Source organism: Lissotriton vulgaris, chromosome 7 (genome assembly GCF_964263255.1).
Source record: "Lissotriton vulgaris chromosome 7, aLisVul1.2, whole genome shotgun sequence".
NCBI lineage: Eukaryota > Metazoa > Chordata > Amphibia > Caudata > Salamandridae > Lissotriton > Lissotriton vulgaris.
This window is the reverse complement of record NC_141695.1, coordinates 890,627,410-890,644,277: the sequence shown is the minus strand read 5'-3', so window position 1 is coordinate 890,644,277 and position 16,868 is coordinate 890,627,410. Positions and strand designations below refer to the sequence as shown.

At 44.0% G+C, this 16,868-nt stretch overlaps 1 protein-coding gene across 5 annotated transcripts in view; it reads left to right on the top strand.

The window, feature by feature from the left end:
• Nucleotides 1–16,868, top strand: part of TCOF1 (treacle ribosome biogenesis factor 1) — a 338,714-nt gene that overhangs the window by 46,107 nt on the left and 275,739 nt on the right. For all 5 annotated transcript variants that reach the window (XM_086931305.1, XM_086931303.1, XM_086931304.1 and 2 more), the window contains exon 4: nt 14,477–14,574. In XM_086931305.1, the coding sequence (XP_086787431.1) occupies nt 14,477–14,574 (98 nt within the window). The remainder of the gene's footprint in view (nt 1–14,476; nt 14,575–16,868) is intronic.

Below are 16,868 nucleotides of genomic sequence, written 5' to 3'. Positions count from 1 at the left end.
TGGCTGTCTATACATAGACCGCTCCCACGAGGTACCACCAGTGACATCATTATGGCTAGACGGTTCACCTGGGTGGGTTTTACCAGAAAATCAATTAGAGGAGACTGTGTTTTGGTTACCTTTAGAGAGCCAAACACGGCCTCCTACGTTTGCTCTTGGGCCCCAGACGATCTAGGCAGTGACATCCAAGCCCTCCCCCTCTCGTTCTTCTATCCTTCGAACTTATACAATATGGAGGATCAGAGATGGGGGCCATCATCGGGAAATGATGGAAGATTGGGAGAGCAGCCGTAGGGAGAGAAGGGAACCTTATCATAGGAGTGGAGTCCCAGAAATCTCCGTACCGTATGGTGAGGATTTAGGATGGGAAACTAACATTAGGAGGAGAGGAGGAAGGGGGGGGAAGCATGAGAGGAGTCCCGGGGCCCCATAGAATGCACTATCCAGCCTACCTCCCAACTTACAATAGATAAAGTACCCTTGAAATGGTCGATTGACAGTCTGAGTCACAAGGGAGGGACCATTCCCCTTTCCATCGGACTGAAGACAATACACCTTATGAACAAGTGCAGGTTCCACGGGCACAAATAGACCAAGCGCTTCACCAAGATCTAGAGCATCCCCTAGCGGACCTAGTTGTGCTCAACACCAACACTGGGCCGGTGCAGGGGCAGTTGCCCCTGTATCGATTGGCCAACCACGAGATCACTGAATCCAATCGCTCCGACACAGGGCCACCCTCTGTTAGTCCAAAATCCTTGATTCTGACTTCATGTAATGTTGCTGGGTTGGCAAACAAAATAGATTGCCAGGAGTGGGATTCTTTTATTAACTCGAAAAGTGTATGCCTCTTTCAAGAGACTTGGGCGCGTGAAGAACTAGCATTACAGGGGATTGCAGTATTTTCCAAACCAGATAAGTGGGGGGGACGGGGTAGACCTTCTGGAGGTCTGGCAACCTGGGTAGCATCTGATCTGGGCTGCCAGGCCAGCTGCCTGACAACCGATTCAGATGACATTTTAGCCGTCCTCTTAGAGTGGCCAAATTCCCCGAAACTGGTGATAGTAAACGAATATTCAAGACCTGTTTCCTTGGCACGTGAATCAAACACCATAGAGGAACTCTCTGCTTTCCTGAGTGACATCCATGGGGAATACCAATACGTGGTGGGTGGAGATCTAAATTCTCACTATGAGCCGCTACCAGGCCTCCGTGATGGACCCTCCTGTGAGGAGGATTCACGGTGGCAGGTTCCGGTCACAGTGGCACCCCCTCCAAGAGCATGGACTCCCCTTGCCCTGCAGATAACTGCCCTTACCCTAAATCATGGTCTAAGGGCCTGCAATGGGCGCTGCAAATCAGATATCCCAAGCAAGTCCACATATAATAAAGTTGGCAGTGAATCACGACTAGACTATATTTTTGTCAAATTATCAATGTGGTCACAAATCATTGACTTCAAGGTCATTGATAGACAGGATAGTGACCACAATGCCCTGGAGCTTGAATACATCCTCCAGGCACTAATGACAGAAGACTGGGTTTCAATAGAGATAAGTCTGGGTTACTCCTGGAGAATAATCGGAGGAGAGTTAGATGGGCGAAATTGGCCAGTAGTGGGGATAACTTACCCAAATTGTACGCCAGAATTACTCCATTTTTAGAGAGGGCATTTTCTATTGGGGAGGAATTAGCCGAAGGGGAAAATAGAGACCTGCTAGGTCAGATCATGCAGATCTAATCAATACCTTGGAGTCTGACCTCTTTTCTAAAAGGGGGGGCAAAACCGGTCCAACAACCAAGAGAACGTGGTACAACGCCACATGCAGGGACTCTAAAAGTAAGCTGTTACTAGCAATAAAGGCGCACAAACCCAGGGATGAGATCCAATCAATGAGAAGGGCTCATAAGAAGCTCCTGGAGAATGCCAAGGTTGAATGGGATCAACATTACTGGGAGGAACTTTCAAGGACACTGGCCACCAGAGATTCAAGTAAATTCTGGCGAATAGTGTCCAATGGAACGGAGGATTTATCCTCGGCAATTGAGCCCAATATTGCACCCAGTACATGGCAAAATCATTACCAGTCACTGTACGATACAGAGGAAGGGGGTTCGCAAGAACCATACAATATGGGAGCGTCTGATTATGAAGGCAAATCCTTCACAGAAAAAGAGTTGAGGGTGGCTATAGCCGGATTGTCATGAGGGAAAGCCCCGGGGCTCGACGGGGTCCCAGGCGACCTGTACAAGCAGGAACCAGAGATTTGGGCCCCCTACCTCATGCTGTTATTTAATGCTGTCCTAGGGGGGATGGAGGTCCCAGATACTTGGCTGGGAGCGGAGGTGGTCCCAATATTTAATAAGGGATCCCCACTGCTCCCAGCCAACTATCGCCCGATCAGTCTCATTGACGTGTCCCAAAAGCTCTTTGGTAGACTGATCTTGGACCGGTTACAGAATTGGATGGAGGAGACTGACATCTTGACCCCTTACCAGGCGGGATTTAGGCGAGGGGTATCCACAATCGACCAAATTTTTAGGCTGAACCTATTATATTGGAGGACAGCGTTGATTGAGGGCGGCACCTTGTACACGGTTTTCGTGGACTTGCGTGCCGCCTTCGACTTGGTCCCAAGAGCAAAATTGTGGCAGGTCATGGAGGAGATGAATGTCCCAAGAGACATCTTGGCAATCCTGATGAGATTACACCATAACAACTTTGCGCGCGTTAGGTGCGGCAGAGGTGGAAATCTGACGGAAAGGTTCCCCGTTCGCAGAGGGGTAAGACAGGGCTGTGTGCTTGCAACGACCCTGTTCTGCCTCTTTGTGAACGGGGTAATCGCGCACCTCACCAGGATCCCCAACATCAATGCCCCCAAACTGACTGGCAGCAGGGTGCCCGCAATTGTTTGCGGACGACACCCTGCTGTTGTCCAAATCCCCGATGGGCATACAACGAGTCCTGGATGGTTTTCTGGAGTTTTGTACAGAAAGGGGACTTGAGATCAACCCCCAGAAAACCAAATTCATGATCCTCAACCCCATGCCTTTTAATCACCCGCCCCTCCTTCTAGATACAGTCCGTTTGGAACGGGTCCAGACAATTGATTACCTGGGGATAGCTCTCAATGAAAACTTAACGTGGTCGGCACACCAGCTAAAAGCAAACATCAAATTGGCACAGTTGGCAGGTGGCACCATGAGAATAGCGAGTAAATCTCCCTACCGCCCCCTCACCCCTGTAATCGAGATCTACAAGGCGCAAGCTCGGGGGGGGGGGGGGGGTGTTATATATGGGAGCGAGCTGTGGGGTCACATTCCATCACCAAAATTAGCGGCCACGAGAACAAATTCCTGAGGCAGATCACCGCCCTTCCGATGAGCACTCCAATTCTGCCCCTGAGGCTCGACATGGGCCTCCGACCCATAACAGAGGAGCTGGGGCTCAAACCACTTGCTTTTTGGCGACGCTTATGGTGCAGCCCAGACCTTTCAACTTACAGAGCGAGTTAATGGAATTCTTATTGTTGCCCAATGCCACCAGAATACCCTGGCTGAACTATATTAAGAACATTACCGAGGCTATTGGTCTTCCTGAACTCTGGTCGGATCTAGTAAATGTAAGCATAAGGACCCCCAGAAAGGTGCGATCAAGAGCCTACTACGATCTAATGCTCTCCCGAGCTGCTGAGGGCACCCGTGATGGATCATTGACCAATCGATTTATAAAAAGTAAGGATTCCTATCAGCTGGAAAGTGTCCTTGACACCATGTCTCCGGTACTAACTAGGAAATTATTCCTACAATGGAGATATGGGACCCGCCCATTGGCATCCTTCATGGCATCATGGTCCTGCCCCCCTTCCACGGAAATTTGTCCCGCATGCGGCCACACAAAGGAGAACGATGTACATGTGGTCTTTTTCTGTAGCGCCTATGAGAAAAGTAGGAAATATTGGCTTGTGCCTTTACTTAAAAATTTGGGATTTAGAACATTTCTACCCGCCTATAGAGTTCTGAGGACAGACTTAGCCCCAATTACGGTATTTGCCCTATCTAAATTTTTAACTGCAATGTGGTACACCCGAATTCGCCGTATTAAGAGACTTGGCGACACTCGTCAGATATTAATTTCATCATACTATTTATTTTGATCACTATTCCTGTTTAATGAGTTTTTAATTATATAAATGAAATATTTTGTATCTTTTTAACACAAATTGTGTTACTATGTGCATCTTTTATGATCTTGTGTATTTTTGGAATGGATTTACTTTCACTTGATATCATTCAGGGCTTAGAGCAGAGGTCTTCAAAGTTGTTGATGCTGAGACCCGCTTGTCAAACTTTTGTAGGCGTAAGGACCCCCTTCTGACAAATTTCTAGAACCTGATACTCCTCATCATTGACAACCATAAAGCCCCCCAATTCCCACAGCAAATAATTTTTATGGTGGGGAAATATTAAACTGTTTAGCAAACCAAAGGTCAGTGAGCGTGGCGGTGTAGTCAAAGGTGTAGCTAAAACCAAAGGGCCTCGTTCATGAGGAATTGGCATAGGGTAAAGCTGCAAGTCTTCTTGCGGTGCTGCCCTGTGCCAATGTGAAAGGGCAGGAATGCACCATATTTATGAAATACAGTGCTTTCTTATCCTTTTCCCATGCGTTGACGTACAAAGTGCAGCTTAGAACCAACATAGGCAGGGTTGTTTCTGTACAGGATGGGGCACCTTTCTTAACAAAAACAATCCCAAGAGATGTTTTCCTCTTTCTATGTGAGATGCAGAATGCAGCGCACATGGAAAGAGCAAAAACAAGGAGAAAAGAAAACATTTCTCCTCGTTAAGCCTCCACTGGGGAAGAATCCGTTTTTGGAGCTGCCCCAGGTTTACGTGATTTTGTAAAAATGGGACAGGATCAAAATGCATGGGTGTTGTGTGGGAACCCCTTATAAAGCTCATGGAACAACTCCTTGACGCAGAATGAGGTAACGCAGTGGCTTGCGCTGCTATGTCTTACTACATATCTTAGAGGCGATGCAAAGCCATGCAGGGTGACTTTGTACCGCATCACAGGTATGGTTGAGATGCTTGCGCCACCGGAGTGTCAAAAGTAGTGCCTTGATGATGGAATCCTCTCATAAATAAGCGCCAACATATTCTGTAGGTTTTTTTAGGTCTTTCTCCATCTATCTACATATAAAATAATGGGCAGCGTAAATGAAATATTTATTTAAAAAGTTGTTACTCAGTGGGAAATGCACCGCAGTACATTATGAAACTTTTAGTTAATGCACTGCAGAGTCCTGTGTGTAACCAGAGAGCCACAGAATTAAATCTTGATTGGTACAGTGGATAATAGTGATGTGTATTTTTAGTGCAACGAGGTCCCAGCCTGTGAGAGAAAGCACTGTGAATATGTAAGTCATTATTTTATACTTGCATTATACACAGTGTAAGATAGACTGATGCAAAATGTGCAAATAGTTTTACTATAAAATGGTGCTTCCAAAATGTAGATTTTAGTAATACTAGAGCATATGTAATGCAATTTTTTTGTTACATAATGGTCCCTTCAACACCTCTTTAGGGGTACTAAGGGCTGTGTAAATGCAGTTAAAATTAAATGCAAGCGCTTCCCAGCCCAATTGTTAACTCTTTGCACTTTCACTCAAAAATTTGTTTTGTTATCACAAACCTTGGAGTTATTTGATCAATTAACAAGCCAGAACTGCTTATCCTTTACACTTTCAGATTAACTGATTTACATTTCATTCAGGCAAGCCACTGATAATCTAAATTAGCTGTCCCAGGACGGCTGTCTTTTTCCGAAACGGAAAGCAAACCTTTTGGATTGCCGGGACAAGTGAAGCTGGAGAATGTGCGACCCCCTTCCCAGGACTCCAGGGCCCCACTTGGGGCCACGACCCCCAGATTGAAGACCTCTGGCTTAGAGTGTTTCCCTGTGATTTTTCTGACCGAATGTCTTCTTTCTTTCTTTCAGGATGCCTTCACTTTGTTTTGTAAACATGTTATTGGGTTGTGATGGGTGCAAGTGTAAAACCGACAATAAGACCCCATCCGAGACATATGTCCCTTTATAGAACTGTCTGAATTTATACTGGCAGTGTATTTCACAGGACAGCAAATAAATCGTTGACTTCATGCAATTTACTTGGAAACCACTGTACTTACTAATTAATCATCCACATTTGTGTGAGTCGGTCAATAGTGTGTTCAGGGTCAGACACATATAAAAAGATATCATCTGCATACGTTAAGATCCAATCCTCCCAACCTGTGTCCCATCTCAGTCCCCTGGTTTGGGTGGGGGGTTGCGGCGGTGGTCGATCATCTCGCACCCAGCAGACAAATGGTTCCATTTCCAGGGCTAATATCATAGGGGAAATGGAGTTCCCTGTGTTGTGCCCTTACCCAAGAAGAAAGGATTTGAGTTCTCCCTCTTGACTCTGACACAGGCATTTTTCCCTTGTCAGGTATTTGAGACAAAAGTTCATTATTTTACAGGACTGGAAATAAATATCTCCATTCCAGGGACTCGAAGGCTTTGGAAGCATCCAAAATATCTTAAACTCTCGCAAATGCGAGGCCTGTTGCATTGCAAATGCTTGCATTTATCTACCTGCACGAAAATATCTGTCACTCGGAAGGAAAGCCACCCTTTCCTTTTGTTCCTGTGTTTTGTTGAACTCTAGTTATGTTGTAGTAAGCATGATGGCTTCTGGTTCCGTATTTGCAGTCGCCTTATTTGACTTTATCAGTGATGTTATTACTATTGCATGCCTATCCTGTGTCTCAGTTGGTCTGCTCCCTAGGTCCACTTTCAAACAAGAGAGGCAGCATTAAACACACATTCCCCAATTATTAAAATGGTATCTTACACATAGACTTCTGGTGCCAATACAGGCTTTGAAGTGAAAAGTTATTTCACTATGGGGGCAGCTGCCATCAAGCATGTATATGCAAGGTAGTCAAAGTCAGTCAGGGGAGTGCATCTGTCTCAACACACACCCTGTGTGTATGTAGTCAATAGTAATGGTTTGTATTTGCCCGATTGTTTAACTTAATTAATACCTCAAATCTTTACATTTAAGGACTACAATGACGCGTGAACACTCCGACTGCATCAAGTCCTTTTACGCAGGTTGGGCTGCCGACTGGTCCGTTATGCATATTACTAGTATTTTTCCGCTCAGACTGAGCCTGTATCCCTGGGGCATTCTCAACAGGTGTCTCGGGCTGTCTCTTAGGTACAGTTTTTTGATTCTTGTTCTATCGCAGCATTTGTCAGGATTGACAAACATTAAAATGAAATGCAGCATTTCTTATATGTATGTGTTACAAAAGTACATACACACTACTCCTTCTGGATTGGTTAGGATACAGTCTTATCTTTGGGAGCCTCAATGAGAGCTTATGCAAAACCCCTCCTATCAACAAATGAAAGATGCTCTTCAAATGGAGCATTAGTACTTAATCTGGACAACAAAGTTATTTCAACATGCACATTTGGTGGTAGACGCTCCTGGTGAACATGCAATGTGGGTGAAATACAGTAAAATGTGAAAAGTGCACAAATTTGGCCGCAAGAAAGTTGTGGGTGCACAATACCTAATAACCACAATCTGAAAGTATCAGTCCCAATATGTTGGTACTTCAAAATGGAGGCATGCAATTGGCAATCGTTACATGGACCTGTCTGCCGCCTTCGACACGGCCAACCATGGGATCCTACTGAAGAGACTGAGAGAGGTTGGGGTGAGGGGAGCAGTCCTGAGGTGGTTTTGGTCATTTTTACGGGATAGACAGCAAGCGGTATCCCTCCCCCCTTTTCAATACACCTACTCAAACATCTTGCATGGCGTACCACAGGGCTCGGCTATCGGCCCTATTTTATTCAATATTTACATGAAACCTCTGATTGCTGTCATCAAAAAGCATAACATTAACATTGTTAATCATGCAGATGACACGCAGTTGATTTTCTCCTTTGAGGGAGACCAATCAATATCGATAGAAGTGTTTCATAATTGCCTGCGTGATACGGCCATCTGGCTGAAGGAGAACTCTCTGCAATTCAATGTATTAAGACAGAGGTGCTTTACTGTCCGAGGGACAGAATTCCCTCTGTCTTGCCATGTAACTTCTGGCCGGCCACTACCTCGTCCATGGTTCAATCTGTGAAAAAGGTCCGTAATCTCAGCATCTTGTTTGATTTCAAACTTACTTTGGAATCACAGGTCATGAAAACTGTGACCTGTTGTCTGGCTATTATCAGGTCTCTACGGAAGATCCTTCCTCTGCTTCCATCTCCTGCTCTGGCTTTAATAGTACGTAGCACTATTCTTAGTAGACTTGATTATTGTAATGCTCTGTTTCTCGAGTCTCCTAAATTTCTGTTTTACAGGTTGCAGAGGATTCAGTCTACAGCCGCCAAATTGGCTTTGGGGTGGCCCAGAAGATCTGCCTATTCAGCGGCTATGGCAGAACTGCACTGGCTTCCGCTTAGACAAAGAGTCCCGTTCAAGTCTCTCTGCATAGTGTTTAAAGCCTTGCATAGGTTGGGGCCTGTGTCTATGCAGAGAAAGTTTGAGTGGTATGCTCCTGCGAGATGCCTCCGCTCTTCTTTAGCAAGACTTGTGATAATTTCCAGAGTTAGGAAATTAGGGCAGGTGGTCGAACCTTTGGGTACGCTGCTGCCAAACTTTGGAATCAACTTCCTCTGGAGCTAAGACAAGTTAGTGATCTGTGTGTCTTTAGGAGGAGACTGAAAACCTGGTTGTTTCCTAAAACTTAGTCGGATGTCGGCTCCAGTTCATCTTCTTGTCCTTTCTTATCTTGAGTCAACCGCGCCAGGATGCCTTTTTTTGATGATAGTGCGCTTTATAAGTTAAATAAATAGATAAATGGACAAAATTAAGCAAAAGCCCAGAGGCCTACAAGTTCAGGTTTATCATTTCTGACAATCAATGGTGACCAAGGGACTATCTACTCTATCGAAGTTTCGACCTACACTATTACTTTAAATTGGTTTTTCTCAGAGTTAACAGACGTGCCGATGAGCCCAACGAGATTGTATATAAACTTTTGATGCAGACCCTCCGGAAGCGATTAGCCGGATTGATCTTTAGACAATCCATGACGCACCTTGTCGCACATAAAGCAAGTTAGGTTGCTACCTGTCCTTTTTGTCCTGAAATTATATTGTTTGTTCTGCCCTCCTTCGTATTTGTCTCTCCCACCAATATCTGTTTGTTCTGCCATCCTTCGCTCATGTGGTAGACACTACCACCCGCCGTCTGCTTGTTCTTGTCTACTTTGTTAAAGTTTCCCTCTTTTACTCAATCCTTGTTATGCTGAAAATAATTTATAAAGCGCACGTTCACCAGCGGTTTCTTGGCGCTAGAATCCTTCTATCCAGAAAACATTGCGTGAAATATGATGTTCTCTTCAAAATTCATATGTGTATTTCTTTTTCAAAAAAGTGTATTTCTTTAACATGTGGAAGCTTTGAAATAAAATATGTTTAATTATAGCACTGCACTAAGAAGTACTTATTAAAATTGAGCTTTTTTAAATGTAAACCATTTTTGAACCAAAAGGCAAGACAGTTGTCATGTAAACTCTGTACGTGGCCCAGAGTATTATAGAGCAACATTATAGTCTATTAAATAAACACAGCAGGTTTTTGTACAACTAGTGTTCTAAACTCACATATTGGCAAGTGCTTTCTTACAGAATAGGTAAGGAGGAGTTTTGGTGACCTAAAATATTTTCATAAGATCACACAAAAATAAGTGGGAAAGCCGCAATGTTTCCAGGTTTTCTGATTTCACTTTGTACAAATCAGCCACAAAACAGGGATCTACTCTTCTTTCCATTTTTATGTTACTACTTTGTTTATACCTTTTTGTGTAGTTTGTAGGTTGAGAATGGAAGGCACGTATACACGGTCTTCGAGATATAGTACATTCACTATATGGGCTTCAAGCCCGGCCATAGGCTTGTGATTAGCTAGTTTCATTTTCACACTCGTAATCTTGACACACTACTCCTACAACTCCAGTCTGCAACTCTCTACTCCTCCCTCTCTACTCTAAGACACAGGCAACTGCCATGTAGCAACAATCCACTTAAATGCAATCCACATCATGCCACGTAATTTAATTGAGCATAATTTCCCTCAGCACTACACAGTTCCACGCTACACAATTTCACTCCACAAATTTCCATTCCACGCCACATAATTCGGCAACAAACTGCATAATTCATCTCAACAATGTTTACACAATACATCCACTCCACACCACTCAATACCATATCATGCCACACAATTCAACAGCACACCACATAATTAAATTCCACAACATACCACTACACATTACTATTCTACATAATTACACTCCATGAGACACAACCCCACTCCACATAATTTCAGTACACTCAAGACAACAAATACTTTCCACATAATTACACTGCATACTATGCCACATAATTCCACTACACACATCCACTTCACACTACACAATTCCACACCAAACCATTCCAATACAACCCACATAATTCCACTCCACTCCACACCACATACACCCACTGCACTCCATAACACATTGATGAAAGACCTTATCATTTACAAGACCAATAGCTCTAACTCTTGCAAATACGAGATATATTGCCTTTGCCAATGCTTATGGCTCTTGCGCTTGAACCCCTAGCCCTACTGTTGCAAAAGGAATTGGAGCAATAGGGGATTAGAGTATGGGGCTCCGCACATGTCCTCTCCTCATTTGCAGATGACAAGCTGGTTTATGTTCGCTCCCCCAGCATGTCATTGCCGATATTGATGGGATTAAGAAATTATTTTGGCGAGGTGTTTAGGCTCTGTGTATATATTCAAAAGTCACTCTTGTGTCCATTCTGGAGCCTGACTGGGACACCAGCTGTTTGACTGCCTGAGTTGGAACTCCGCTAGGAGATAGAGAGGTTTAGCTACTTGATTGTATTGATTGTATACAGATTGCACACACAGAGGCAGTATATAAGCGCTTGAGTGTGGACAGAGTTGTGGAGGGACTAGAGGACTCCACAGCATTCTGGAACAGACTTCCTTTGTCTGTGATAGGTAGGGCTGCAGTGGCCAAGATTATCTCCCTCCCTCTCTGCCTCTTTTCCAAAATGCAATGTTTCCACTAAGGCCGCAATTTTTTTGCAAACTGGACAGTTTATTCATTTCATTGGTCTGGGCTGCGCAGCAGGGTGGCATTGTCTATCCTATTCAACACAATGGTACAGCACACCACACAGTATTTGGTAACAATAATAAAAATATCAATAAGCCATGGAATTTCTCTTTTCTTGTTTTTATTCCAAATCTTCACACATAAGTAGCCAACGCGTTTCGTCCGAAGGACTTCTTCAGGGCGAATGATTATCAGATTTACGTCAGGGATTATGTATTCCAAAGCTTTAACAGTAAGAACCAGTCTTAGTCTTCAGTAGGTAAAATAGAAAGGATCCTTGTTTTTTAAAGATAGAAGAGTAAATTTCTCTGCGAATGCTGTATAAGGAGTTGATATGAGATTTGGATGCCAAAATTCACATCCATTGGCGGGGATATCAATATTCACCTTGAACGATCTTCATGTCTCCATACCTCCCGGTCGCAGCCTCGAAAGGGTAGTGTCTATCCTCAAGTGCAACTTCGAGCATGTGGCCTTGTTCTTCTGAATATACAAAACTATTATGCGGCGAATTTACAACCTGTTGCGCGGTGGTTGACTGAACCTGGCAATTGGGGAAGAGGTTGTTCATAGATATGCTGGGAGACGCGCTTGTTGGTGCAGGGGTGTCGATATGAACTCAGTCTCTGGGATCTTGCACCGTTTTGGGCGATTGTTGGAAATATGTCCTTCAAACAATGGAGGGTGGGAGGCTACTAGGTGGTGGGTAACCCATATCCCAGGGAGGTCTTCCTCACCTTCCAAGATCCGCAAGAGACTTTTGAAGTGGGTCCAGGTCACTTCATTCATTATGCTAAGTGGGAGAGCACTGCATGGGAGGTTTGGGCTGGATTTCCTGTGGGCTTGCAGCCCTCTCAAGGGCTTGGCAGCCTGCTTCAATGTGGGGAGTGGAGGCACCTGATTACCTTATTCTATAGAGCGATCCAGATAGACATGGCAGGTATCAATTGTCTGTGCATAGGACCTGGGAGAGAGAACTAGAGGAGACCTTTACAAATGCGTATTGGACGTGTGCATGCGAGTTGGCGAGGACGGGGTCCTGTAATCTGAGATTAAAGTTGCTACATTTTAATTTTCTACATCACACCTATGTGACTCCTGGACAGTTGAATAGGGTGGATCCTTCAAGGGAGGCAAGATGTACATGGTGTGGGGAGTTAGGTTGGGGGGGGGGGAGCAACCTTCTTGCATGTTGCTTTGTCCTATATTGGGATTCTGAAGGGAAGTAGTGTCTACAATTGTAAGGGTAGCCGACCTAGAGATCCCTCTAACCCTGCTGGCATGCCTCTTGGGAGTGGTGGCAAGACCAAAAGGGCAGAATATTCCATGCAAGCTTGCCCAGATATCGCAATTATTAGCCAAAGGTGAATAGTCATTGGTTGGTTGGGCACAAGGGTATCACTGATGTCTTCATGGCTACGGGATCTGCTTAAATGGGGAGTGGTGGAGGAGACACACGTACGTCTTGCTTGGCCTGATGAGTGTTCCAAGGAAGCGATTATTATGTGGGGGCTGCTCCACAATACATTTAATGATGAGGGTGATTTTAGCTCAGAGGATGGGTCTGATGAGGTGCGAGTTCTGTGAAATCAAGACTGATTTATAACAGATGTGGCAGCCCAGGGAGACATTGACGTATCACTTACTGTATACCTGGCTCGCTGACTTTGAATCATTACAATATTGCCCCCTTAGTGGGCATTTCTCTGCTACCTATGTTCTGCTGTGTACGATGCTGTATATTACTGAACTGCCATAATATGTGAATGTGGTATTCTTCCTAATGTATAATTGGGGCAAATCACTGCTTAGTTTGCGTGTTACTTTGGGGAAAAAATAATAAAGTAAAAAAAAAGAAATGGCCTCATTAGAAATATTCTAAATACAGCATTTTATTTCCAATGTTGCTAAAGTGTGGCATGACCAGGTGGTAACAGTTTATAAAGCAGCACTGGTTATATAGAGATTGAAATTGTACTACAATTCATGATTGGAACATAGAAGCAATATAATAGGGAACAACTTGAAATGTGCATAACTAACAGTTTTACAGTAAGTAAATTGGTTAATGATCTTGTAAACTATGGTCCACATTGAATGTGGGCTTGAAGCAGGTGCAAGGAGCCTGTGAAGGTTTAGCACACAAGTAGTTCTCAGGTTTACAGGTCTTGATTTGAGGCAAGCTCCTTAGTGGTTGTTGCAAATTGAAATTAGTGGTTTTTGGGGGATGGGACTATAAAAGGAAAATGAATGCTGAAATCTAGAAAATATACTCTTCCACTGCTGCTGATCATGAATTTGTACAGTGGTATTACAGTCAGACACTTAACTGACCAGAATAAATTGTTTAATTTGTTTAACAGAATTTAATTTAAACTTAGAATATGAAGTTTTTATCAAATAATAATAATAATAATAAACAGCTTGTATAGCGCCTGGTTACACTAGGAAACAGTGTGTCCCCGCGCTGTGTAGACAGTAGGATGAGCCGTATCAGAGAAAGTATAAATGCCTGGGGTCAATCAGAGTCTCATAGTTTCGGAAAGAGATGTGTTTTTAGTTTTTGACGGAACCTTGTCTCCGATGGCTCCATGCGTAGTTCAGTGGGTAAAGCATCCCATTGTTTGCTGGCCAGATATTTAAAATATCTTCCCCTCATGCACATTAAACAGCAGTATTAGGTCCAGCATGAAGCAAAGAGACTTGACTGATTATGAGGGTGGGTGGGCGGGCGTAGAGGAGTTGAGAACTAATTATGAATAAGTAAATGTTGTATCGCATGCAAATAAAATTGTGAGGCAGATAAGAATGTGTTCTTTTTAAGAAATGGATGAATAAAGGAATTTGTAACGTGCCAGAATCACCTCTTGATGGGCATCTCTGCGCTACTCTAGCTACGCGCTAGGAGAGCCACCTTTTAGTTGTTGCTGATCACGGCCAGAGTTGTGTTGTCAACATGCCAATGGTTAGCTATTTTTGTGCTATGTAATAAATTGCGCACACTTGTTTTTATGTAAAAGTTGTGTAACATGGGTGACACGACGACTGAAACTGAAGCCTCCTTGAAATCCACAGAATGCTTTCCGTGGTCATGTGTATAATTTCAGTGTGTGTGATCTGCATTGTGTACTACTGGGGAGTTTTCCCCAGCACTTTTCTCCTCCGAGTAATATGAGGTATTTTGTATTCTTTTCTTGACCTTACTTTCCTGACAGGTGTCAAGGCAGACTCAAGTGCAACAACTGTTCACACCAACTCTACCCTGAAAAGAGGGACTAGTAAGGTAGAAACTGGTGCTGGAGCATCAAAGAAGGTAAGAATATTCTGCTTCCTGCTGTGTGGTCACAGAAGTAACATTTAACAGTGTGGACTGCTGATCAAATTAGATGGTTTTGGTTTAAGTGGGAGGTGCAGAAAGAGATCGAGACCGCACCTGTCAGAAGCTGGCTCTTTATTTGATATGTCAAAATGAGATATATTGTGTAAACTCCAGGGGTTTCCTTATAAGTGGACAGGGGGCTTGCATTGGTAATCCCAAGGTGCTCTTCTAAGGGATAGTTTGGTCGAGCAGCCTTAGGCTTATCACAGAGGACTGCAAGACATTTGAAAATAAATAAATGAGACGCATGACTGAAGGAGATCCACACCAATTTATAAACAAGCCTTTGCATTGCAATAGGTCTCGCATTAGGAAAGTTTGAGCTATTGGTATTGTAAATGACACATTTTTTATTTGTGTTGGTTTTGAAAATAGCGAAATTAATAGCTTTGTCATTTACAATGCCAATAGTTATAACTTTCGTAAATGTGGCACCTATAGCATTTGTAATGCAATACGTGTTGTATTTATGTGACTTAGATGTATTGGTATTGAAAAAATTAAAAGCCATTGTTATTTGTAATAATTAATACTTAAATAAAAGTTATTGTAATTTATAATGGCAATATCTTAAACTTTTGTAAATAACCTTTGTGAAGATTATGTTCAGTGTATTTTGTGACGAAAATCCAAGCACTGATGTGAAATAACATCTTTTGTGACATTTGTTATGAAGCTTGAAACATTGAGAGAACATATTTGAACCAGTTGTTGTTGAATGGTTGCACAGATTGATGTTGTGGTGGCGCTGAGTGATGTTGTGGTGGCGCTGAGTGATGTTGTGGTGGCGCTGAGTGATGTTGTGGTGGCGCTGAGTGATGTTGTGGTGGCGCTGAGTGATGTTGTGGTGGCGCTGAGTGATGTTGTGGTGGCGACGAGTGATGCTGTGGCGTTCCGTGATACTGTGGTAGCGCATAGGGATGTTGTGGTGCCCCTGAGTGATGCTGTGGTGGTGCTGAGTGATGCTGTGGTGATGCGATCGAGTGTGTGCGAGAGATAGTGTGTGCGATAGAGCGAGGGAGGGCGATAGAGCGAGGGAGGGCGATAGAGCGAGGGAGGGCCATAGAGCGAGGGAGGGCCATAGAGCGAGGGAGGGCCATAGAGCGAGGGAGGGCGATAGAGCGAGGGAGGGCGATAGAGCGAGGGAGGGCGATAGAGCGAGGGAGGGCGATAGAGCGAGGGAGGCAGAGAGAGGGCGAGAGAGAGAGAGGGCGAGAGAGCGAGGGAGGCAGAGAGAGGGCGAGAGAGAGAGAGAGGGCGAGAGAGGGCGAGAGAGAGAGAGAGAGGGCGAGAGAGAGAGAGAGTGAGGGCGAGAGAGAGAGTGAGGGTGAGAGAGAGAGTGAGGGTGAGAGTGAGGGCGAGAGAGGTAGACAGATAGTGTAATTATGTGGCACTGAGTGGTATTTGGAGTGTATGTTGCATTAAGTGCAGTGTAATTACACAATACCCCTCAGTGCCACATAATTACACACCACATAATTACACTGCACTCAATGCAACATACACTCCAACTACCACTCAGTGCCTGCCAGATAATTACACGCCACACAATTACACTCTACTGAATACAACATACATTCCACCCAATACCACTCAGTGCCACATAATTATATGCTACATAATTACCCTGCACTCAGTGAAACATACTCCAAATCACACTCAGTGTCACATAATTACATAGCTCTCAATGCAACATACACTCCAAATACCACTCAGTTACACGCCACATAAATCCCTTTATCCTTATACAATTGTCTCACTACCCTGCTGGGTTGGAAGTATCATCGGATGTGGGCAGTCCAATTTTGGATCCAGCCATACAACCCCGAAGATGTGTAGAAAACTGTGCTCTACAATGAAACATGTGTCGGCTGGCTGTGTGTAAACTGTACTGGATGCACGATTAAAGACCAGTTTAAGAACCAAGATTCCTTCGTGGGTCTGTACTATTTTTCTCCTAATACTTATCTATCAGCTTATTTATTGCCTAATGTGTGCACAGGTTTTCTGCTTAATTGTTGTTGTATGGTTCTCCATACAGATTGAGGGGTTTTGAGGGTTTCCCCTTCCTGTTAGCACCATTCTGAATTGTCAACTTATTTTACACATTATGTTTACTCTTCTTGAGCGCCATTACTTCCTGGGTACTAAAACCCGTCCCAACTTACCAAAACCAATTGGGGGAACAATTTTACAGTTTTTAAGGAAAACACTCGTACTGGGATCCT